Source organism: Onychomys torridus, chromosome 5, assembly GCF_903995425.1.
Source record: "Onychomys torridus chromosome 5, mOncTor1.1, whole genome shotgun sequence".
Taxonomy (NCBI): Eukaryota; Metazoa; Chordata; class Mammalia; order Rodentia; family Cricetidae; genus Onychomys; species Onychomys torridus.
The window spans coordinates 26,461,686-26,486,892 of NC_050447.1; the positions used below are offsets into that span (position 1 = coordinate 26,461,686).

Below are 25,207 nucleotides of genomic sequence, written 5' to 3' on the forward strand. Positions count from 1 at the left end.
GAAGATCACATCTGTTAACATGAGTATCATGTGATCAATTAGAACACTACCAAAGAGTTTTTGTAGTTACTCCTCATTTATTTGTTCTTAGTCTCCAAACATGACAATCTGCGAGATTCTTCCCTCTCTGTGGTATTGTAATGTGTCTGGCAAGCAGTAGCAAGCAATTAATTAATAAGTGTAATTTAATCGATAGATAGATAAATATGTGATGATTGGAACTTTTTTTCATTCTTGTTACTCCTTATAACACCCTGAGAAGTAAACCTTAGGGGCTTACTAGTACATCAAAAACATTACATATGTCCCATCCTTAACATGTCTCATTAAAGAATAGCTACATTTTCCTCACTAGTATGCAAAGATTCACCCAAGGTTCACTAACTTCCACATTTTTTATATATGCATTTCAGTAAAGTTCAGCTTACATTTCTAACATGTTGTAGATTGGAAAGTGAACCATGTATGTCATCACTCATGTCTTTGCTTTCAACACTATTATGGTTCCCTCCTGATTATGAATGGTAAAATTCACAATCAAATTAATATTTATAATCATAGCTCTACCTGGAGACAAGGTGAGAAAGTCCTAATGTGTTACAACTTTTGAAATATTCTCCAGGGATTCAGAAATGTAAAAGTATTTTTTTTTGTGTATATATATATATGTGTGTGTGTGTGTGTGTGTGTGTGTGTGTGTGTGTGCGTGTGTGTGTGTGTGTGTGTGTTTATATATGTGTACATTCTCTAAGAATGCTGTATAATGATGACCATTAAGGCAAATGGAGCATACCCTCACTTAGAAAAAAAATTTGTTATTTTTTAACTTCTCCTACAGTGACTTAATTAGAAGCTGATGTAAAGGAAGAGAGCTTTTTTTCTGAAGATATTTTTTCATGAAAATAAAGTTAAAATAATTTGATTTACTAAAAAAATTAGAACTACAGATATTAAAGGAAATATACCCAAAGAAATGTACAAAATGACCCAATAATACCAAAACTAGAAAAATGACCCAGGTGTAATAACAGTTTATGTCTATTTTAAAGTTATTGACAGAATATGTAGGCTAATTTGTTTAGCCATCCAGTCTTAGTCTGGATTCTCTTTTCTGCCTTATTCACAATGACTTCCTTTGTCATTTTTAAAGATGGAAACACCCTTTGCCTTCAACATACCTGATGCCTCTTCAGAACATGCTGCATAAAAGGAGAACTTCAGAAAGGACATCAGGAAGGGGGTGAGGAATTTCAGTGTCTTTTAAATATATATGAAGGATTTGGGCCCTCATAAATCCACTCTGAAACATCTAACCCTTCATCACGTGTTTGACCTCACCTTCTTCATTTTTATTGACACTGAACAGACATAAAAATATATGTAGTTGGTGTTTCCTAAGTGGCATGTTTAAATATGTTGGGGGTTTTGCTATGTTTTTTGTTCCCTGTGTTCTTTTGCTGACTAAACATGTATCATGTCCCCAGAAATAATCAATATTAAAGATAAACCACTCCATCTATTATAGAGCTTCATGAATCCTGAAGTAGTTAGCTTTCATTTACATCTAAACTCGCGTTGTGTTCTTACATTTGACATCACAATCCCTTTTTCCACTCTGTTTCTTTCCCACACTCAACTTATCAGAATATAGTTTACCTGCCAAGGACTGTGTGTGCTGGCAAATATAAATAAATCCCGAAGCTGAACTGGGTCCTATCATTTATTCTTAAACGGTAATGACTTACAGGTGGTTGCCTTCAATCATTAATTTTATCTATAACTTTTAATAGAAATGTTAGGTATTTTATAATCAGAAATGAATTACAGGGCCAAAATACCATACAAAACCCTTCTGGAAATTCATGAGCCTTCATTAATTAAGTAAATGTTCTTGAACTTTGATTCCCAATTTTATTTAGTAACACACACAAAAGCACACAGATAAAACCACATACACACACACACACACACACACACACACACACATACACACACACACACATACACACACAAAAAAAACCCCATCTCAACTCACAGATTATTATACTACATTACAAGTTGTCTTCAGAATCCTACTTTTAGAAATATTATCATCTACAATTTCTGGTTAGAAATGTGGAAGATTCTTCTCTACAGGAAGGTGTTGCATCATGTCACTTGAAGGCTATAGAAATGTGACCATTAATTTCTCCATCTTTTTATTACCTCTGGTTTCAGTTTGCACTTAATTTATGTTCTTAATACAAAGCCTAATCTTAAGTTCTGTCAGTATTTAGAGTCAGTATTAATTTCTTCAAAACCATGTTCTTCCTCCATACTTTAGAAAAACACATGAAACAAACATGTACCTTTGCTCACGACTTTCACCTTATCCTAAAGTCTTACTGGGTAATTAATAGGTTTATAAACTATAGAGCAAGAATGCACTTTACATCTACAGACACTACTAAATTGTTTCGCATGATCATCAATCTCAGCCCAACAAGGACCATAATAAAAGGGCTAGGATTTGTAATAAAAAAGAGGTTCTTCCAGATGCTATACAAGGGTTCAGAACAAGACTTAGACACTATGTGTTCCTATATGTAGACCCAGGGAATTTGAATTTGACAAACTAGCAAATAAATCCTAATCCACAAATGCATACAAATAATAATAAAATAGTGTCTGTGTCCTTCCTTCCCCATAGAAAAATATGACAAATATAAATGATCAGAGGAATCATTCAAACAATAAACAGTATCTTGTCCTCTGCGGTACTGACTTATTTAGGATGTGTTTGTACTGCACTTCTGCAAGCCACCTCAAAATAAATAATAATAACAAGAAAAAACTTAACAGATATGATTCTAATAATACACATTCTGCTTTTTAGGCTTTGGTACTTTTTAAATTCACAGAGATGATTGTTTATCACTTTGTCTAAAATGCTGTAGAATTTTAAATTTAAGGTGTTTTTACAAAATGTGGAATTTATGCATATTTATAATGAGACATCTAAAGGATGGGACTCTGGTTTATAAATGAAATTGATTTCTGTTTCATGCAAAGCTATATACGCCATTTGAAGATAACTTGGTATAATTTTAATGTGTCTCTTTTCTAACTTACTTTTCTTTGCATGTAGTTTTGGGGACTAAACCTATGAGCTTCTACATGCCAGGCACATACTCTTCCATAAGCCTTACTTTTGACTGTATTTTTCCTGTAACCTTTCCTCTAAGGTCAGTTGTAAAAATTTCTATACAAATAGCACAAAAACACTTGAATTTTAGAAAAGCTTATAACTTCAGTTTTTAATTTGGAGATGTTCTAACCCTATTGTTATTTAATTACAAAAATGAGTTGAACTTTCACATACATATTGATGCACCTGACAGGTAAAGGTGGGAAAAGCAGTAGTGGAAGACTACCTATGGCTACATAATGAGTTCTAGGCTGACATAGGCTGCGTTGAGTTCTGCTCAAAGCTCAAAACCATATGTACATATGTTTATGGATATATTAATACCTACCTGCCTAGTGTTCCCTAAGATATGAGACTTTAAATTAACTCCCATTCCTTAACTCTAAACAATATGGGTGTGTCTTAAATATGACTGACATTTGTATTGTTCTTGCATCATATTTTTCAAGTGTATATTATCATATGTCCTTTAAATTTTCTCAAAATTGTGCTCTGCAAGCCATATTCCTATTAATAACTCATTTAACAAGGTTTTGCTGCATATAGCTTCTCCATATATAGTTTTATGGATCCTATTAACTAACCATCTTTATTCTACCCAAAGTCAAGTATAGTAATTTATGAATTCTGTTGAGGTCATCAATTTCCTCTAGTTTAAATCAGCCCTGTCTCCGACTGGTTTATGCAGATAGATCAGGAAAGAGGACTTCTGATGGAAATGTTGAAATTAAATCCCCACAACAACTGCTTCACAGGTGGTTCAAAACACCCTCGTTTTATTTTATTGCTTTATATTTCTTAGAAAAGTCTCAGAAACTGAAAAACAAATGAACAAAGTTACAGATTCATTCTTTCCTCAGTTTGTTAAAGGATAATTATCTTTTCTTTCTTATGAGGTATTTTTCCTTTTTATCCAAGGTTTCATGGAGTGCTTTTGAGTAAAGTATGTTATTTTTCTCAGGAGTTGATATATGTTTTCCAGTTTGATTGTGTTTCTCATTCTTATTCAGAATCTTATTGTTCTCATGGCTAAGTTTCTAATAGTTATTTTACATACTCACAACATTTTAAGATTCTTCTTCTTTGGAAAGTACGAGACTCTAGAAACTGCAAAGGTTTTGGCACCTTCAGGAACTGAGTTTGATTTCTGTAGCATCATGAAACCTTTACTTAGTGTGTAAACACAGAGGCGGTGGGATTCTGTGAGCTCCAGGCCGTCCTGGTCTCCAGTATGCTATTCCAGTTCAGTCAGGGAGGCCTTGTGAGACTTTCAGACAAAAAGAAAGAAAACAAAGCACTGCCATCTTCTTCAGCCTTGGCTTCTGTAGCTTGGCAGCCCTTGAAAACGTCAAATTCCTCAACCAATAATTTCTATGGTATGTTAAACGATCCCATGTCTCATTTCCCATCTACACAATAAAGCTTCAGTTGCTTCTGTCACCATTGTCAACACCTAAGGCAGAAGCACCAAGTTGTAAGCATGGTCGGTAGTTACAGCCTCCTACAGGCACTTTCCTTTTAAATATGTGTTTGCGCTCACGAGTATTGGTGCAAATTCTACTCAGAAATGAAGCTCTAGAAAATATTGTCACCCACAGATGTCCTCAGTTTTCAAGCAGAGAATTTGCTGTGGATTCTGCACTGTCTTAAGTTGATGGTTATAAACCCCACCACTGCTTCCTCCATGCATTGTCTTTTCTCATTTTCTAGTTTTACTTTAAATTAAAACAAATGTAAAAAATAAAACAAAAACAGTTATCTGACAATACTTTAGATTCTTGCAATATTGTTGATTTCCTCTGTAACCTGCTTTAATTTTTGTTTTTTTTTTTCTAACTGAAAATTTTTGAGTTATATAATTCACCCACTTTATTCTGTTTACAATGTGTTCCTCTTTAGCCTTCATGAGAAAGCTTCTACCCTTTCATTCTGTTTTCCCAATTGATGTTACAATGCTGGTACACCACAGATGTATAATTAATATTGTTCAATACATAAATGAACAAATTTTCATTCAAAGAGGTTAGCATGTACACTGTCTGTCTGAAAGTAAAGCAAACATTTCTATAATAATATCTGAGAAATTATTTTTTAAAGTATGTTTTATTGCTGAGTCAAATCAACTTAAAATATTGTTATTATCCTTTATATAGTAACTATGCAACATATCATCTGGAAGTGTGGGTGATTATGTTTTCGTGAGCTGTGATAATTTTTTAATATAAATGCTAACTGGCTAAAATGTTCCCAGAGATAAAGGAACATTTTTAACCTTCAGTCTTTTTGTTTTGTTTTGTTGTTTTATAAACCATACCTAGTGGCTTGGTTCTAAAAGGCAGGTCTCTGTTTTGTATAGATGTTGGTGGAACTCAAATTATAATCCATTGCATTCATTTATACAGAGAAGATAAACTGTTTCATGAAGGAATAAGAAGTTAAAACAACCTTTTGTCTAAAAATTTCAAATACTAAACAGAGCATCTTGACTCACACCAAAAATGAATAATTGTTCAGTCCCTGGGATGAGGAGCTATTGGGGGTAAGCTGCTATTAATCTATCTATCTATCTATCTATCTATCTATCTATCTATCTATCTATCCATCCATCCATCCATCCATCCATCTATCCATCTATCTATCTATCTATCTATCTATCTATAGTAAGCAAGATTTTAGTATTTGAAATAAAATTATAGGAAAATCCAGACCAGGAAATAAGATACAGAACAGTGTTCTGGAGACTCTGGCCAAGTGTGACCTTTGTTTGGTTCTGAATGTAGACTTGTCACGAACACTGAAGGAAGACATTGGTCTCTGCATATTTGTTACTTGTTCCTCACCCACCCAGCTGGCCCCCCAGCCTCTTCAGATAGACTCTGGCTGACTCTTTGTCAAAAGTTTTCTGTCCCTGTGGAACTTATCTTAGGATCTGAGGACTTTTCTTGATGCATTGTTATCTCTTTAGGTCCATTTAGATTCTTTCTGTGCTGGGTGTTTGAAAGAATTTCTTGGAAATCTGTAAATTCTAAATTAAATGCAAATGTAGCAGAAAGAAAATACTATGATGATAAAAGTCTGATTCTTAGATAATGTATGACACCAAATTTCTCATGCTTAGCAAAGTCCTGGGATATAATTTATGCTCACTGATCACTTTCTAACAATAAACACCCTCTCAATAAGAAGTAGGAACTATCAGATATATTTTTCTTAAATGCAATTCACATTCCCATTTTTATCCAGGCTTAAGTGAAGAGATTTTTTTCTATGCGTCCCATTTAACTGACAACCAATTATTTGGTAGATGACCAAAATCAGACTAGGACTCTAATTCTGCAGATATATACCACTTGATATCATGTGGTATAAGATAACTTACCTATATACTTTAGATATGGTGTTTAAAGAGAATAAATAGTGATCCAAAATATTACATTTGCATTTAGTTATTTAGCAGGACCATTTAAAAGTATTTTAAAAATAAAGGCTTTGGGTTGATTTTCTGTGAGGGACAGTGACTCCTGCCTCTCTAAGACAGTTGTTGCTGCTCTCTCGAGGCAATTCCTTTTATGAAATCTACCTTTTGCTTCACGATTTTAAGAAGGTCATAGAGACAGGTGTGATTAGCTATGCTTCTTCCAAAGCATAGTAATACCTCTTTTAATAAGATGCCTTATGAAGTGGAGCTGATTATTCAGGCACAGTAAAGGGTCCTCTCTCTTTGCTTTCTTTTAGAATCTGGTTGTGTGTAGAGAAATCAATACTGTTGAAATGAATATGTTGCAGGAGATTCTCTGTCTCTATTTACACTGGACTCCGTTTTTGTGAGGTACTTTAAATTGTTTTGCACATGCCCTTCCACTCCAGACCATTTATACTGGGTATCTTCAAGTACTAGCCCTGGAGTATTATAAAAATACTCTAGGTGGAAAGGTTCTGAGGAACTGTTTATATATGTATCCTGAAATGAGTACATTCCAGGTACATAACTCATTGTAATATGACCTGTACCTTTCTGTGATTATTTTCCAACAGACATTTATTAGTGATATTATTTGATAACTGTAGTGTAGGCTATCCACTACACTATAGTGTGAATAATACTTCAGTTTTAACTACCAATGTAGTGAGTATTACTTCTTTTTTAAAATATTTACTTTTTATGATAGTATGATCGCTGAGGATGAACATTGTAGTTACAAAGTGAGTTAGTCATTTGTGTGATATTATGAGAGATGACTAAACACACATTATAGCTGGATATGAGAGCATGTGCTTATAATCCCAACATTGTGGTGATTGAGACAGAATGGATTAAGAGTATGAGAACAGATGTGACATTCTGAGTACAAAGCCATCCTGTGCTATGCATTGAGGCATCATCTAAAAAAAAAGGAAGGAAAAGAAAAAGAAATATATGTATTTCAAACTTTTTTAAGTGCACACTGTATGGTATAGTAACAAGTAAAAAATGGGGGAAATGTAGGAATAAGATAAAATGTAGGAAATAGATATTCAATCATCAACAGACAGAAATGACATAAAGATCCCTACATGAATTCTGGCTGACACAAAGATTTCAGAGAATCCAAGGGAGTTGTGTGAACAGCAGTAGGTGCCTCAAACATTCATATCTATGATCCAAACCATTGCAAAACAATGGTTGATGTATTCGTGGAAGTATAACTCCAGTAAGCAAGCTGAAAGAACATTCATTACAAAGTGTGGTGACATATACATAATAAACACATTTGTTCACAGAATAAATCGTTCATGGTTATTTGCAAAACTCATAAAACAAAGAATCAACTTTTTTATTTTGATGTTGCATTGAAGAGGTCAGGAAACATTCCATTGCTTTTTATTCTGTTTTTTCTTTTCTTTTTTTTAAGATAAGAAGAACTGCAGAAAAAAAAATCATTAAATCCTTATAAACACTCAAATTCCACAGGGTCAAACTCCAGATTCCTAGAGATCCAAGCAGCATTCCTGTCGATATCACTATTAAGCCAATGTGTGAAGTGTCAATTCCATTGACTCTGAACTTGTGTGATGAGTTCTGCATGAGCAATGAAATTCTACTTAAACTCTAGTGTATTTTACAAATTCTGTATGTTGTATAAATGCCTAGCTTGTTTCTGTGGTGGCTGTGTTATCCTGTCAATTTTCTGGTCCATATAACAACCATATCCTTGAACTTGACCTGCCACATTTTGATGAATCTCTCTTTGTCTCTTAATCCAACACCCTGGGTAAATAATATCATTGATATTTGCTCATGCAGGAATTTGCACACATGTACACACATACACACAGTGATTTATTCTGCTAATAAGTATCATAAATGGAGAATGCTTGAAAAGTATGATTCATACTTGACAATTCTTTGTCATGAAATTAAGAAATAAGGCAAATTTTGGACTGTGAAAATAAAAACTGTTATGGCTGAATGTTTTGATGAAAACACAGTGCCTAGTTACTTAAAGATGATGCATTTTATTACGAGAACTTTAGCTTTGCTGTGTGTGAAGTGTGTGTTTCATTTTGTTTGTTTGTTTTCTTTTGTTTTGCTTTGCTTTTTGGTAGACTGAGGGTGAGTGGGAATTTCAGCCCTTAGATAAGCAAGAATAGTCAAGAAGGATGTTCCTACTGTTTTATGGGTAGGTTACACTTCATCCCTTTATAATATCAAATAAGAGAACAGAGCTAGAGTGCTACAGTCCTATTCTTTTCTTTAGGATAAAAAAAATATGACTCTTGTCAGGTAAGCTTCTTGGCAAATAGTAAGTTTAATTCCTAACACCCACATGAGGCACAAGAATAGTTGGATTAACAACTCCAGTGTCATGCTGTCAGCTGCTGTTTATTTAAATTAAAATGTCACCATCCAGAAATAAATTAGGAAGTTGAAAAATGATAAATTTCTTAAACATACAGTACTTCATCACCTGGTTAAGATAAATCTATTACATTTGTGGCTTAGTGATAGTTTACATAGGCTAGTTCCATTTTGACATTCAGAGTAGAGTGATTTCTGTAGATTTTGTTCTTTAATTATACACTCTCCCCTCCCTCCTTTCCTCTGCCCTTCCCCCTCCCTCCCTCCCTCTCTTCTTTTGTCCCTCCCTCATTCCCTCCTTTCTTTCCTGCATTTCTATCTTTTCATCTTTTGTATCTTTCTGTTTGTGTTGCCTTACACTTTTATTTGCTGCCCTTTATTTATCTTTCTGTCTTCATTATCTCTCTCTATGCAAAATGAATCCCATCATTACAACTCTATATACCTTAGGAGCATATCTAAAAATTGATATCTATCTTATGTTTACCTAAAATTACACATATGTGTACAGATTTAAAAATCATCACCTAAAGCTTCCTATAAATTACTGGTTTTCTTGGGTTAACATTTAAGGGTTATTCTTTTAAATATTAAACAAAAATGCATGCCTCTCATGAGCTATTTACTAGATTCTTGTCATTTGAAGGTTGATTCAATCTCTTGCACCGTAAGATGATTCCCAGACATGACCCATATTTGATGAATTTTAAGACAATGATTTGGCTTTGGGTTCATAGGAGAGCAGATCATTCCACTTTTATGAGCCAATTTGGTCACAAGTAGGAAGAGAATTAATATCTGAGAAAGACAAATATCCCCTTCTGTTCCCATTTGGATGAGTTTCATGCCTGTGACTTTGTAGATCAAACCAATGCAAATGCACTTGATGATGCAGGTTAATTAAATACGAGACAGTTGTATACAAACATATTCAGCATTAACAACATGGAGATATTTACTTGGCCGGGTTTTCCATTTTCACATAAAAATGCCTCATATTCGGCTGCGAATTCAGGGGCGTTGTCATTGACATCCAGCACTTTAATAGCAACGGGTACTCGGGATATCTGGCTGTGGTTTCCTATGGGAAGGAAAAAACAGCATCAGCATTCAGGGTGTTTCCTTTGAACTTGTAACTGAACTTCCCCATCTCTCTCTATTTCCACCTCCCTTTACTAGGATGTGTTCCATGTATTGATTATAGAGTCTGACCTAAAAGTGTTGAGGAAGAACAGCAAGTGCTTCACTACTTAAAAATAAAAAAAAAAGAGGCCACAAATTAATATTCTAAACACCATTTTCTATAGATTACCTCACAAAGGACCATATGTAAATAAGCTAAGGGAGATTGTGTTTATGAAGTTTATTGATAAAAGCCATTATGTAAAGGAAAATCAATGTATCCAACAAAGATTTATCTGTTCACTAAGGGGAGAAAAGTGCCCATTCTGAGCTCTTATTCATTTTCTAAGCATGCATATATTAAGATTAAGCATAAGAATCCAGTACAAGTCAAGAATTAAATCACATGTTGAAAAGGAGTTCTCAACAATCATGAAAAAGATAAAATTTGACATAAACAATCATATATTTTGTAAACTTTGCATTTCATTAAAAATCAATCTTAGCATATTTTTGGATAAGGCCAGAAGACTTTGTTATTATAGTAGTGACAATTTTCAGAAATACTTCATATAAATATGAATGTAAATATAAATATTCTTCTAATATTTCTTGGTGAATTCCTATAATAGAGAACCTAATATATAACCTATAATCCTTTGGTTTATAAAGTAAATATAAAGTAAATATATGTATACATGTATTTGAACAAACACACACACACACAAATAGACACAATCTAGTTGCTTCTTAAGTGTATTACTGGGTTAGGTAATGACTTTTTGTGTGAGTAATGAACGCAATGCAATTTGACTCTGACTGTACCATGTTATAATCTTTGATCTGTTGTAAATTATACAGAATGTAATGGAGAAAGCCAGTTATTTATTTTTGTTACTGTGGCACTGAATATTTATAAGCAAACAATGAGAAAAACATGTTTGGCTTTCAGTATGAACAAATAGGCTTACATTTAATATCAAATTTCCATTTTTGACAATTGATTAAGAAAAAAGTCTCTAAAACCTTTAAATATTCATTATTATCTTTATTTATAAAAGTGACTTCTAAAGCACACACAAAATAGTTACAACCATGCTACAAATTTTCTATTGCGTCCTAGCTAACCCTTAAAATTTGGATTCAACTAATTGTGGAAGCATTACCTAACATTCAAAATTGATTTGGTTATGGGTATCTGACATTGACCCCTACGGAATTACTCTCATGAAAGTAATGGGACGCGGCCTCCTGCAAATCAAGAACATGGCATCAAGTACCTTCCAAGTTTTACCCTTTTCTCTTTGCTGTTTATTATCTAATGAATTATTCCCTTCTCCTCATATGGAGGAAGTTTGTGCCTCTCTAATTTTAATGGAATACAAATTCTAAAAACAGAATAACACATGTCTCTAAGACAAGAAACTGACATTTCAAATTTTGTCTAGTCAACAAAACTCTGCAAAGGTTACACTTGAAATTCAAAATGATTGTGTTCTTAAAGGCTTACATGGCTTTCCACCCTGACCATGAGTTTTTGCAATGTAAAAAGAATGGTGTTTGCAGCAAACAAAGCTTCAAGCCATAACTTTGCCTCCTTCACAGCTGTTTTGAATCATTTTTTCTCCCCAGGGAAATTGAAACTCCAGAGTTTAACATTTTATTGATAAAATTATTGTAAATTTTATAGTGAAAGAAATAAAGGTTATCACATAAGTACCTGCCATGTATTTAGGTACATTCTAGCCTGTGTATTTTGTAATTTTCAGTACTATCATTACTGTATATATTTGTTTGTTTAGAGAAAATATTTCACATGGTCATAATATTAAAACTTATTCAGTTTTGGTCTTTCAACATGAACCAATTTTATTTCAAATTTTGGGGGCCATATATTATTTACAGTTACTTAATCATTACCAAGTCCTCAAATGTTTACAAGTTGTTTTATTTATCTTGAGTTTGAGCAATGTTTGGAGATTGAACCCAGATATCAAACTGAATATATCTAATTAATTCCATAACCACTAATATTTTCAAAATTACACTTGTAATCTCCAACCCTCCCTGAATAGTTGTACAGATTAACCTCACTTTTTTTTTTTAAATTTCATGTATTTTAACAGCAAAACACTGCTGGTTGTTCATTTATTTTTATAATACTAAATCATTTTATTTCCTAACACAATTCTTTTGGACATAAATAATCATGGTGAATGTCTATTTAATATTTTTGTATTCAATCTAATGATACTATTACTAAGTGATCTTCAATGAGTAAATAAATTGATTGTATCAAATAGTTATTAGCAAGTCTGTCACTGTAGATCATAGAATGTACTGGGAAAATCTACTCTTTAAACAGTGTCTAGATCATTTGCAGTGAGCAGAATGGTAAGACATCGAGTTAGGCTCACTGACAATGTTGTATAAGTCTGAATCTATCACTATAGTAGTTGATAGTTGCTGTTTGCCCTTTGATGTTGCATGCACATATTTTATATGCAAATACATATATAGAGACTTCATAGTACTTAAAAATGATAATTTAATTTAATGCATGGTCTACATTTTCAATTTCTCTCTCTCTCTCTCTCTCTCTCTCTCTCTCTCTCTCTCTCTCTGTGTGTGTGTGTGTGTGTGTGTATGTGTGTGTGTGTGTGTAGGTATGGTTGGAACAGAGATCTTGCACAACTGGGCTAGGAGCTCTACTACTAAGCTACATCAAGATTTTTCTCTTTATTTAGTATTTTCCTTTAAAAATAAATAAAGGTATTCAATTTTCTCACTTATCCAGAGGGCCTGATCCAGCTGGGGGCTCCACAGACGTTGGTTCATAATTCATGTGCTTCCATTCGTTTGGCTATTTGTACCTATGCTTTTTGCAATCTTTGTCTCAACAATTCACGCTCTTACAGTCCCTCCTCTTTCTCGACAGTTGGATACCTGGAGCTCCACCTGGGGCCTGGCTGAAGATCTCTGAATCCACTTCCATCAGTTATTGGATGAGAGTTCCAGCTCGACTGTTAGGGTGTTTGGCCATCTGATCACCAGACTAGGTCAGATCAGGCTTTCTCTCGACCATTGCCAGCAGTCTACAGAGGATGTATCATTGTGGATTTCTGGGGACCTCTCCAGAACTCTGCCTATTCCTGTTCTCATTTGGTCATCATTTATCATGGTCTGTTATTGTTTGGGAGGCATCCAGGCTGTGGGACCAGGACCTGTCCTTAGTGCATGAGCTGGCTGTTTAGAACCTTGGACTTACACAGGGACACTTTGTTCAGCCTGGAAGGAGGAGACTCTACCTGCCTGTACTGAATCCACCACGTTTAAATGAATTCCCAGGGGAGTCTTGTCCCTGGAGGAGATGGGAATGGAGGGGAGGGGATGAGGGGAAGGTGGGGGTGGGGGTGGACAGGGGAACCCATGGCTGATGTGTAAAATTAAAACACAAATATAATAATAATAAAAAAGAAAAATAATAAAGGAAAAGATAAACTGTTTCTATTGTATTAAAAAGTGATATTAATGCATTAGACACAGATGGTAGCCTCAACTGTCTTGTAGAAAACAATAGCATTTCAGTGCAACTAAATACAGTTTCAACTACTGATGCCAATATCCTTTTTTCTTTAATGAATCATTTTTCCTTCTAAGAATGAGTTCAAGTCACACCTCTTATAAAGAGATAGAGGTGTTATTACATTGAAGCAATGTCAATGGCTTGGAGCAAGGAGACATTGTTTCATATGGCAGGGATATGGAGTTTAAGGTAAGGATCCGATTTTTGTGACGGATTTGCTGTTGTCTTTTTGTTTCCTTATTTACTACATATTCTCCATAAGATAATTTTGCAGAGTTCATACAGTCTGAATAGCTTTTGACCCGTGCCTGCACCTGTATTTTAATAAAAAATATCCTCTTTCTCTAATGTCATAATTTCTAAGCCCATGGGAAACATTACCTTCTGTAGGAAATGTTTTGAAGTCTACTGTAACCATTATTGTCACCATGTCATCCTGTGTCTTCCTATTGAACTCACAAGGTGTGATAAACTATGTCAACTCCTCAATTTCTCTAATAGTACTGGAGTATGAACACTTATGATTAGATTTACAACATAGGGAAGCAATTTGGAATTATCTAATACTATATTCTAAAGTCATAACAACTGGAAAGAACTCTATTCCTGATGTAATAGTGGCAGAATCTTAGGCTGGGGCCTGACCTTTTCTTTTAAGTCGCCATTTAATACAATAATTTTTCTCTTCCTCAATGCCAGAATATTTGGAATGATTTAGAGTGATCTTCATAAATATACTCCATTTCTATCATAGAAAGCAGTGAATTGAAATTAATTTAATTGTATGTACTTTGAATCCATTCTTTAAAATTTGAAACATTATTCCTTTAAGACATTTAAAAAATACTTAATCCTTTTATAAGAACTTTGTCAATATATTTGAATATTCATTTATTTATTCTTCATTGTTCTGTTTATTTCTTCAATATAGTGTGTTTCCACATACTGAGGCAAGTCTCTGACAATCAACAGCTTCAAAGGGTGATAGTTTATTTACAATTTTCTTAGTTCTATAAAGTATTTACTTAGGGATGAACTTTTTAATTTTCTTAAATAATCATCTACTATTAGTCTTGTTTTAAAAAAATGTAGTTCTTCTTTCTTTTTTAGAGTATGAAGCATATGAAAAAAAGCCCAGAGTTCATTCTGTCATGCCCGGATTTATAGTAGGACCTAAGAATAGGTAAGTTGATGACAAATAAGGAAGATATAATCTATTATATATAGAATATTTTCTATATTATAATTTATTATTTAAAAATGATTATAAAACAGCCTCAAAACTAAAAAGTAAATAAAACCCACAACCAAGTTATGATTAGTTCATAGCCCCTAAGTTTCCCTCAAATATTACCTTTATATACCTTCTAGATGATTGTGCATGATTTAAATTACAACTGAGGATTTTCAGCACAAATTTCACACTTAAGTACTAAAGACTCACTTTTATCTAAATTAATGAATTGATAAGATCTCAAATTTTAGATATTATAGAGTAATAAAATTAATTAGATATGCTTCTGAGGAAATTATTCATGTCCTTTGTGACTGGCCCCCACAATGTTTGCCTTTCATCTAATAAATAAACATTAAATATAAAGATATTATAATTAGAAATTTGATTAACATTCATTAAAGATTCATTTTCTAAACACAAGAGATGGGACAAAGAGGTCTGGAAGGGAAAGACTATCTCCAGTGGCCATGAAAACCAGACTACTTTTAAAAGATGAAGTGTAGATGTAAAGGCTGAAATAGTACCTTTTCTAAACAATTTCTCCAAGTCTATAACTTAACTACTTATGACTTTCTGACACATAACCTCATAAATTGATCATCAATTTCATGTTTTTATAATCAAAGGTAATGGAATCTTGCCAAGTGCTTAACTCACATTACTGGAAATCTGTTACCAAAGGCTCAATGAGCTGCTGCTGCTGTGTTTGCAGGCATTGACTGAAATAAACATCCTTGCCTTTTTATACTATGAGAAGAAAAGAATGGTTTGACAAATTAGCTACACTAGTGGGGTCTAATAAAGAGTTCTTGATCCTTCTAGAAGGAGAGGGGTGGACAGCATGAACAGTAAATTATAGTCAAAGAGGAAATGCAAAGTAAGTGTTTATAATTGAACACAGGATAAGAGCAGTGATGAGAATTCACAAAAGAAGATGTGAACAGAATATATGATAGAAAAGAAAACAACTTAGGAAGTTTAAAATAAAACTTCTGAAAATGTCAACATCTTGGAACATGATTTTTCAGAGCTAGGTTTAAACTCTTTAATGATTACAGGTAAGACGTTTAGAAATATGTTTGCCCACAGGTGGTATAATCATTTTTTAATAACTAAAGATTGCTTAACCACCCACTGTTATTGCTCAGTTAAAAAACAGTTAGAATGTAGTTAACTAATGGGCAGTCTTAAATAGACATGTTAATGGAAATATTTTAGCAGACATCTCTCAATAGCTTACTGCTATGCATGCTTTCTGTATAAGAGAGCTGGTTTGACACAAGGTTCAAACAGAGCCCCTGATTCTACCAAATACCTATTGAGACATTCTAGGGAAAATATGGTATTGTAAGAGAATACAAAGAGGAATTATTCCATTTTATCCATGAAATATAAAGCATATCAACATAGTACTTTCAAATTAAATTAGACTTTAATCAAATGGGCTTTGGCATCTCAGGATCAAAACCTTTGGACATAGCTTTTCTATTAATCCAGAAGTTTCCTCAGATTTTAGGGAGAACCATTAGTTTTTCCTCATTCAGTAAGCTGAAGACTTTAATATATTTGAAAATTCCTTAAACTCTGGATAAAATGTCTTAAACGCCATTATCAAGTGAGTCATCACTCACTTTTCTCTGATTTTCCTGATTAAAAAAGCCATGCTTTCAGCCTACACTCTTTTTATGTACCAAATAGGAGGAAATATTTGGGTCTCTTGTTACATACGTCATTCTTGAGCCTGTAAATAGCAGAACCCTATATCACCAAGTGTCAGGTCAACTGAACTGATTTCTATGTATCTACAATGAGTCATTTGAGATGGGGTCTCTCCCTCAACCTACAATTTGATATTTGTTCTGGTCTAGGCTGAAAGAGAATAAGCCCCAAAGATTTTCCTGTCCCTACCCTGGTCAGAGCTAATGTCACAGGCTTGTAGAGGTACCAAGAGAATGTCTGCTTTCACGTGAGTTAAAACATGTACTTCAGCTCTTAAAAAGAAGACCCTAAGAAAGACACAAGGATCACCCAATGACAGAGAAATGGATTAGATCTACATGAGGAAACTAGATGTGGGGGGTGGGTAATGAAGGGCAAGGGTTGAGGGAAAGATAGCTTAGGGGATCAGGAGATCCCAGCTGGATCAAGAACAGAGAGGGAGAACAAGGAATAATAGACCATGATAAATGAAGACTACGTGAGAACAGCAAGAATTGAAATGTTAGAGAGGCCCCCAGAAATCCACAAAGATACCTCCACTGTAGACTACTGGCAATGGTCAAGAGAAAGCCTGATCTGACCTAGTTTGGTGATCAGATGGCCAAGCACTCTAACTGTCATGCTAGAACTCTCATCCAATAACTGATGGAAGTGGATACAGAGATCTTCGTCCAGGCCTCAAATGGAGCTCCAGGAGTTCAATTGGAAAGAAAGAGAAGGGAGAAGGGATTGTATGAGCAAGAATTGTTGAGACCAAGATTGGAAAAAGCATAGGGACAAATAGCCAAACTCATGGAAACACATGAATTATGAACCAAAAGCTGTGGAGTCCCCAACTGGATCAGGCCTTCTGGATAAGTGAGACAATTGAATAGCTTGAACTCTTTGGGAGACACCATGCAGTGGGATCAGGACATGTCCTTAGTGCATGAGCTGGCTGTTTTGAACCTGGTACTTATGTGGGGACACTTTGCTCAGCCTGGAAGGAGGGGACTGGACCTTCCTGTACTGAATCTACCAGGTTGAGCTGAATTCCCAGGGGAGTCTTTGCCCTTGAGGAGTTGCGAATTGGGGGGAGGGGTGGGTGGGAAGGAGGGGGTCAGGGGTAGGAGTGGGGAAGACAGAGGAACCCATGGCTGATATATAAAAATTAAAACACAAATATCCGTATAAAAATAAAATTTAAATAAAATTAAAAACCGAGTCATCTTTGTATATCCAACTTCATATTAATACAAAGTAAATCTATAAAATCTACCTTCTACATTTAAGAGCCATGGAAGAGAGTTGATACAGGAAAAATTGGTACTCATGATCATGAAATGATGCTGTTCATTTATTTTTGCCCTGTGTATTTCTACATTATCTATTTTTAATTCTTCAAATATGTTTACCAATTTGTTTTTATTATTGTATATTCTGTGAGTAAAATGTCTTTGGGGGTAGGAATATGTGTGTATTTGTACTTTTGGTTTTTCTTTTTTTTTATATGGCTTGATTAGTTTCTCTCTCAATTTTGTTGCTGAATTTGTTATTCAAAAGTATGGAGTCTTTTCTACATCTCTAAATTTATGCTTGTATTTAACTTACAAATTTCTCATCTCTCTGTAGTACAAAAGGCAAGGAAAAATAATGTAATGGTGTGGTGATACTTTATTTGTAAAATGTGATTTTATTTGTACATTAATAAAGTTGCCTTGTAGTCAGAGCAAGCCATAAGCAGAAGCTGGGTGGTGGTAGTGCACGCCTTTAATCCCAGCACTTGGGAGGCAGAGCTAGGCAGGATCCCTGTGTGTTCAAGGATATAGCCAGCATGGCGACACATGCTTTTAATCTCAGTACCAACCATAGAAGACCTGGAGGTCTGTACAGACAGGCAGTGACGAGGAAGTCATGTGTCTGGGTTTACAACCAGTGAGAAGGCAGAACAGAAAGTCTATATAAAAAGACAGGAGACAGGAAGTAGCTCTCTTGTTCAGAGGAAAGACAGAGCAGCAGTGAAGGGTAAGGTGTTCAGCTCTCAGCTATTGCTCTGACCTCTTGGCTTTTAACTCTGCAATTGACTCTGTGTTTCTTATTTAACAAGGCAGTTACATCTACATAATGGGTTTGTTATAATCTCTGTTCATTTCATATCTTCTAAAGATTCTGTGTAAACATCTCTAAATCTACTTTGTGAACTAAATTTTAATTAATTTTTTATTCAAAAATTTTCATATTTTTTGATTGTTGAAAACAATTAATTGAAAATACTTTACAATGCAATTCTGTTTAGATTTCATAGACATTAGAATGATAATAGAGTCTAGAGTATCAGAAGATGGATGGACAGTTTTCTAATATTTGGTTTAAATGCTTATTCAGTCCCAGGCTTCAAAAAAGGATGATTCCCAACCATGCAAACACTAACAAATACACTCACTTTATTAGGGAAAATATTAATACTAAAAACAATACAGTAAGCATTGAGTGATATGTCATCTCTTTGATTTTTATAGAATTAATTTGAATATAGATGATTTTGAGAGAAAAAAAGGCTGAGGATAGCAAAATGAAAGTCAGGTACAGAGAGGACATAGATTATTTTTAAAGCCAGCAGTAAACATGATTTCAGACAAATGTAAGGATTGTAGTTACTTTTATGACTTATATGAAATATTATAACCTATCAAATTCTAAGCATCCAGTGTGCCCATGAAAGTTTTGTATAGACTGCATCAGTTTGCCCAAACTGACTCAAGTCAGGAATCAGTAAATCTGAAATATGTATCCAGAAGAGCAAGACAAACAGGATATTTAAGTTGTTTTCATAAACATTTTCTCTATAATTTTGCCCTAAATCTACATGCACATTTTGATGTATTTTGATAGTCATTCTTCATTGTCAACTGGATTGGATTAGGAAACTACTAGACTATTAATGAGACTATTAACTGAGGAAAGTAAACTCACCCTGAATGTGGGCTGCACAATCTTGTGTGCTGAGATTCCAGACTGAATAATAGGAGCAAAAGAAGAAAGCCAGCTCAACATAAAAATGCCCTTTTCTTTGCCTCTTGATCTACTCAGGTGTGAACAAGCAGCCCCCAGGCTCCTGACTTATGCCATGCCAGCCACAGACTGCAATCTGGGAACTAAATAACATTTTTCCTCCATTAACTTGCTTCATGTCCAGTATCAAGACACAGAGAGGGAAATGTCACATAATTTCAACAAATCACATTAGTGTCTATCACTTGCTTAAAAGTGACCAAAATTGTAATTGTACAGCTTAGAACCTTTAGACCAAATTCAAGAGGACTGGCATAATGTTTTTGAATTTTCAAAAATCATATTTATTCTTTATAAAAATAACCAACATTTTTTAAAATATATACTATATTGAGATTAATTTTTGTGTGTATTTATTTTTTGTGCAACTATTAAGTACTTAGATTATCTTAGTTTTATGTAAGTAGTATTTCTTTAATGCTTCAAGGCCTTACATTAGATTTTGTTTCTATATAACTTAAGTGTTTTTTGTCCTATTTTTGTTCTGCTATTGTAGGTAGCATCTTTATTTTCTGAGTTGCTAGCAAATAAAAATGTGTTATAATAACTAATAATTAAGCAAACTTCACTTACTATTATAATTGTAGTGACTTTTTCTTTCCTAAACAATCATGTTGTGCATGGGTAGTGACAATATTCCCTTCCTCCAAATTTATATGTTTATTGCTCTGTTCTTTGTGTCTTTTACAGCCCTGGACACACCCTCCAGTATAATTAAATTAGATTTGCAATAGTAGCAAATCTTATCTTACCATGAAACCAGAAATATTTCAATATTTCACTATTATGGATGTGAAAAATTGATAGCTTGATATTTGCTACATGTATTTTGTAGGATGAGTTTCTCTTCCTTTGGTTGTGTGCCTCTTTTATTTTGAGAAACATATTAATATGCAATTTTCTGTATATCTATTGAAATTTAGTATATACTATTTTCTCAATTTTAATTTGCACTATTATATTTTTAAATTTCATAATTTGTAGCCATATTTTATAAGTAAAATATTACTTTGAGATATTAGTGATTGTGATTTTCTAGTGCTACAATTCTCTGTTTTAAGCGAAGATTGCTAATTTTACCTTCTGCCACTAATTATATACAGTTTTAGGAAAAAGATTTGACTGACATTACCAATAGGATGGAAATGTTCTTTCTTTTTATTTTCCGATTTTATGTCAGTATATTTAATCACTGGGGTGTATGTGTTAAGTGTTTTGAATGTAATGTATTCAATTGATAAATATGTATATCATATATATACTTTAAATTTTCTCATTCATGGTAAATTTTAAAGGCTAAGTTTGTTTTAAACTAAGTTTATGTCACAAGCATTTGGAAAGTTATTGACCTCCATGAAGCTAATGGAATCATTCTAAGCAAAAACTAGATCATGAGTGTTTGAGTGGTACAGTTGCAGACCAATTGTACAAACACCATTGATATACTATTCAATGTATGATAGTAATAACATATACCTCTCAAAATTCCCTCAAAAGCTCTATCTACTTTATTCACAAATGTTAACCAATAGCCATTGGCTCTTTTAAAATTTCAATATTGCGCATTTGTTTCTCTCATCACATTGTTTTCTGTTACATTTATTTTCACCTTCCAGTGATGTTTTAATCTGTTTTCTCTCAGCCTCTGTGAAATAGGGGCTTAGATAATTAATTTCCACAATTTGTTCTATGATACAGACACATAAAGTTTCTACCCCATCAGGTGTTATGTTCACTACATCCTACATGGCTTGTCAAGTCACCATTTTGGTATTACTCAATTTTAAACAACTTAATTTTCTTTGGTGTTTAAATCTATTTTCTAGAGGATAGTCAAAAGTTTATGGTTTAATGTTCAATACTGAAGAATAACATTTTGCAATTTAATTCATCTATGCTAAGAAGATGTCTCTGCATGTGTCTATAAAGAAAATATCTCAGATTGGAGGAGGGCGGCAGAGGGCAAGTAGAGGATAAGAACATAGGGAAGTGGGAGGGTCAAGCTGGAACAGGGACAGAGTGGGAGGGCAGGGAGGGAGATACCATGATAGATGATGACATCATGGGAATAGGAAGAGGCAGGGTGCTGGGAAAGCTCTCAGGAGTCCACAAGGTTGACCCCACCTTGGTCTGCTGGCAGTGGTCCTGAGGGTGCCTGGACGGGTCTATTCTGGGGTTCAACCTAGCAAATAACCTAGCTGTCATCATAGAGCCTTTGTCCAGTGACAGATAGAGGCAGATACAGAGATCCACGGACAGGCACCAGGCTGAGCTCCAGGAATCCAACTGATGAGAGAGAGGAGGGATTCTGCAGGCAAGAGATGTTAAGATCATGATGGGAGAACATGCAGAGATGACTGGCCACACTAGTGGAAACCCATGATCTGTGGACTGGTGGCTGTGGAGCCCCCATGGGACTGGACTAGGCCCTGTCCATACGGAAGACAGTTGTTTGGCTCGAACTGTTTGGGGGGCACCCAGGCAGGGGGATTGGGATCTATCCCTGGTCTGTGGGCAAGCTTCTGGAATCCTGTGCCTGTGGTGTGACGCCTTGCACAGCCTTGGTGCAGTGGGAAGGGGCTTGGACCTGCCTAGGCTCAGTGTGCTGGGCTCTGCTGACTCCCCATGGGAGACCTCGATTTGGGGGATGTGGGAATGTGGGGTGGCTTGGGAAGGAGGGCTGGGCGGTGGGTGGAGGGAGGGGTGTTTGTGGATAGCATTGGAGTGAGTAGAAAATTTCTTTTTTTTTCCCCGAGACAGGGTTTCTCTATGTAGCTTTGCGCCTTTGAACTCACTTGGTAGCCCAGGCTGGCCTCGAACTTACAGAGATCCACCTGGCTCTGCCTCCCTAGTGCTGGGATTAAAGGTGTGCACCACCACCGCCTGGCGAAATTTCATAATTAAGAAAAATGAAAAAAAAAAATAAAATAAAACAAGAGTCCAGCTGGAAAGACAGAAGGAGGGAAGGGGGGGATCTTTTAATTGGTATGTAAAATGAATAAAACAAAATTATTCTTAATAAAAAAACAGAAAAAAGAAAACATCTCAGAAGTACATGGGCCAGTCAGAAGTATTTTGGGTGATGTTTCAAATACATGGTCTTTACAATATTTTTAGTCTCATATTTTACAACTTATCTAAATAATTCTATTAATTATGATATTTTTATGTTCTCTACCTCTGATGTGTTTATCTACATCTGTCAGAAGAAGTGTAACTCCAATAATCTAGAATTTGATTTTTCTTATTATTCACTGTGGTTCTATCAATTCTTAACTCTGTGCTTGGCAAATCCATTGTTAGGTGAGTACAATGTCAATAGCTTTGTTCTGCCTCAGTGACCTCAGTCATTTCGCCTCATGAAACTTTTCCTTGACTTTCAGTCATATTTCTTTTCCCAGTTGACACCTGCACAGTTTTCTTGGTTTGAATTGTATAAGTTTTATACTCCTTTTAATGCCTATTATACTTATATTTAAAATCCATTTATGAATAGAAGTGAGACTTGTATATTGGTTGCTTTATAAAATCTGGCTTGACAACTTGACTACTACTTGAAGTGTGCAGCCTATAGAACAATGGCAGCTTACATGGCTTCAGTATGGGTGTTACAATTTCATCCTATTTTCTAAGACATTTCCCTTCAGTTTTTCCACAACCCCCCTGCTGACTTGCAGCTATTTCCTCCACATTGACACATTTCTTCCTGGAAGGAGAAAGGAACCCAATAAGACCAGGGAAGTGATTTAAACTTTCAAGGCCTTGTGAGTTCTAAAAGTTACAGAATCAAGCTCTTCCCCAACACTGCATAAGTGACATTGGTAAAGTTTCTCTCAATCCAACTGCTTCCTGCTGATTACTCAGGAAACTCCATGGATGTAGCTTCCAGGTGGCATCACTCAACCTGGGATTTTCAGTGATGGAGTTGCTTTTTAGAAATCCATGTTGCTGTGAGGATACCCTGGTCCATCTTCTTGCAAGTAACCTCAGTAAACTCACCTTTCAGTAAGCTAGACTTAAGTCAAACCTGTGTGTGTGTGTGTGTGTGTGTGTGTGTGTGTGTGTATGTGTTTGTGTGTTTGCTTGTCTGCTTTGTTTAGTTTTTCATCAGTCTGAGTTGCCCATGCAGGATGAACAAAATCTGTGCATTTCTTTCCACAAAAAACCATAAAACATCTCCTATTTTATATCTGAACAATTAATGTTCATTATATCATTTATCCCACTATCCTTTTATAAGAAATGTGTTAATATTAGTGTAGTGAAAATACTAAACATAATGTACACAGATGGATAGATAGTGGATAGCAGACAGCAGATAGATAAATAGACAGACAGATGGGTCTCTCATACAGTACATTTTATACGAGACTTCAAACATTTATGTGTATTGCAGGAATGTTGGTAACACATTAATTGTTAGTGACAATTTGTTACACTCTTTCTTTTTCTGTGTCATTGTTATTATATATATTAATTTTACTTTTAATTTAAATCTAATGCATGACATTCTTAAGGGAATAAACAGTGCTAAATTTAGGACTCATTTCAATGTGTTTCCCTTTCTCTGTGTCTTTATTCCTTATCACTAGCTGCTTGCAAATATTGCCTTTGTCTTCTTACTTTATACTTGATCACAGCCAGAGAGCTTATGGGACATAAGCCAGCATCATGGTCATAAGGAAAATACATAATCTATCTGCTTCACCTTAGAGGATAATAGGCTCATAATTTTCTTAAGAAAATGAAATTGTAAATTGTGCTGTCCTTGTGGAGCAACTGGCAAAAGACTGTTATAAAATAACTCCACTGCTCTGTGAATTTAAGTAACACTGAGAGAAGTAGAGTCCAGAGGTCAGCATTAAGACCATGTTATAATTAGTTAATGCTCAAAAAGGTCAGATCTATCCCTTGAAACTGCACTTACTCATTCCCTGCATGGACTACAGTTAATTCTGTATTCTTTTGCCAGTGAATAAGATATATGTAGCATATTGGCTTAAATAAACACACATATTTCAAGATAAATGATTAGAGGAGCAGGACAAGATAACTGTAATGCAAGCTACTACCTTAGTGACATGTACATAACAATAAAATGGATACTGTTGATTTATTACCAGATGGTAATATCAAATGGATTGAATAGATGTGGATGTAAACATAGATATATAGGCAGATATATTTGTACATCAGTCTTTCCTCCAAGCCATCTGTTTATGTATATTAAAAAAGCCAAACTAGAATATTATATATCTTTGTCATGCAATTTAAAATGACATATTGAGTAAAATATGCAGAGCAATAACTAATGGGTAGTACTTTTTAATATACTTGCAGAGTCAATAAAAAAAGCCTACAGGTGATACTATTTTGTTTCGAATATTTGTTATACTTCTGTAATATTTTAGTTGTACCTAAAATGTAGATGCTAGCTGCACACAGCTCACCTAGTTTATTGGAGAA

The 25,207-nt window shown here is 34.6% G+C and overlaps 1 protein-coding gene across 1 annotated transcript in view; it reads right to left on the reverse strand.

Annotated features, from left to right (window-relative positions):
• The window catches only part of Cdh8 (cadherin 8), a 370,913-nt gene that overhangs the window by 64,200 nt on the left and 281,506 nt on the right, over positions 1-25,207 (reverse strand). The window contains 1 exon segment of the mRNA XM_036187827.1: positions 9,986-10,107. Within this exon segment, the coding sequence (XP_036043720.1) occupies positions 9,986-10,107 (122 nt within the window).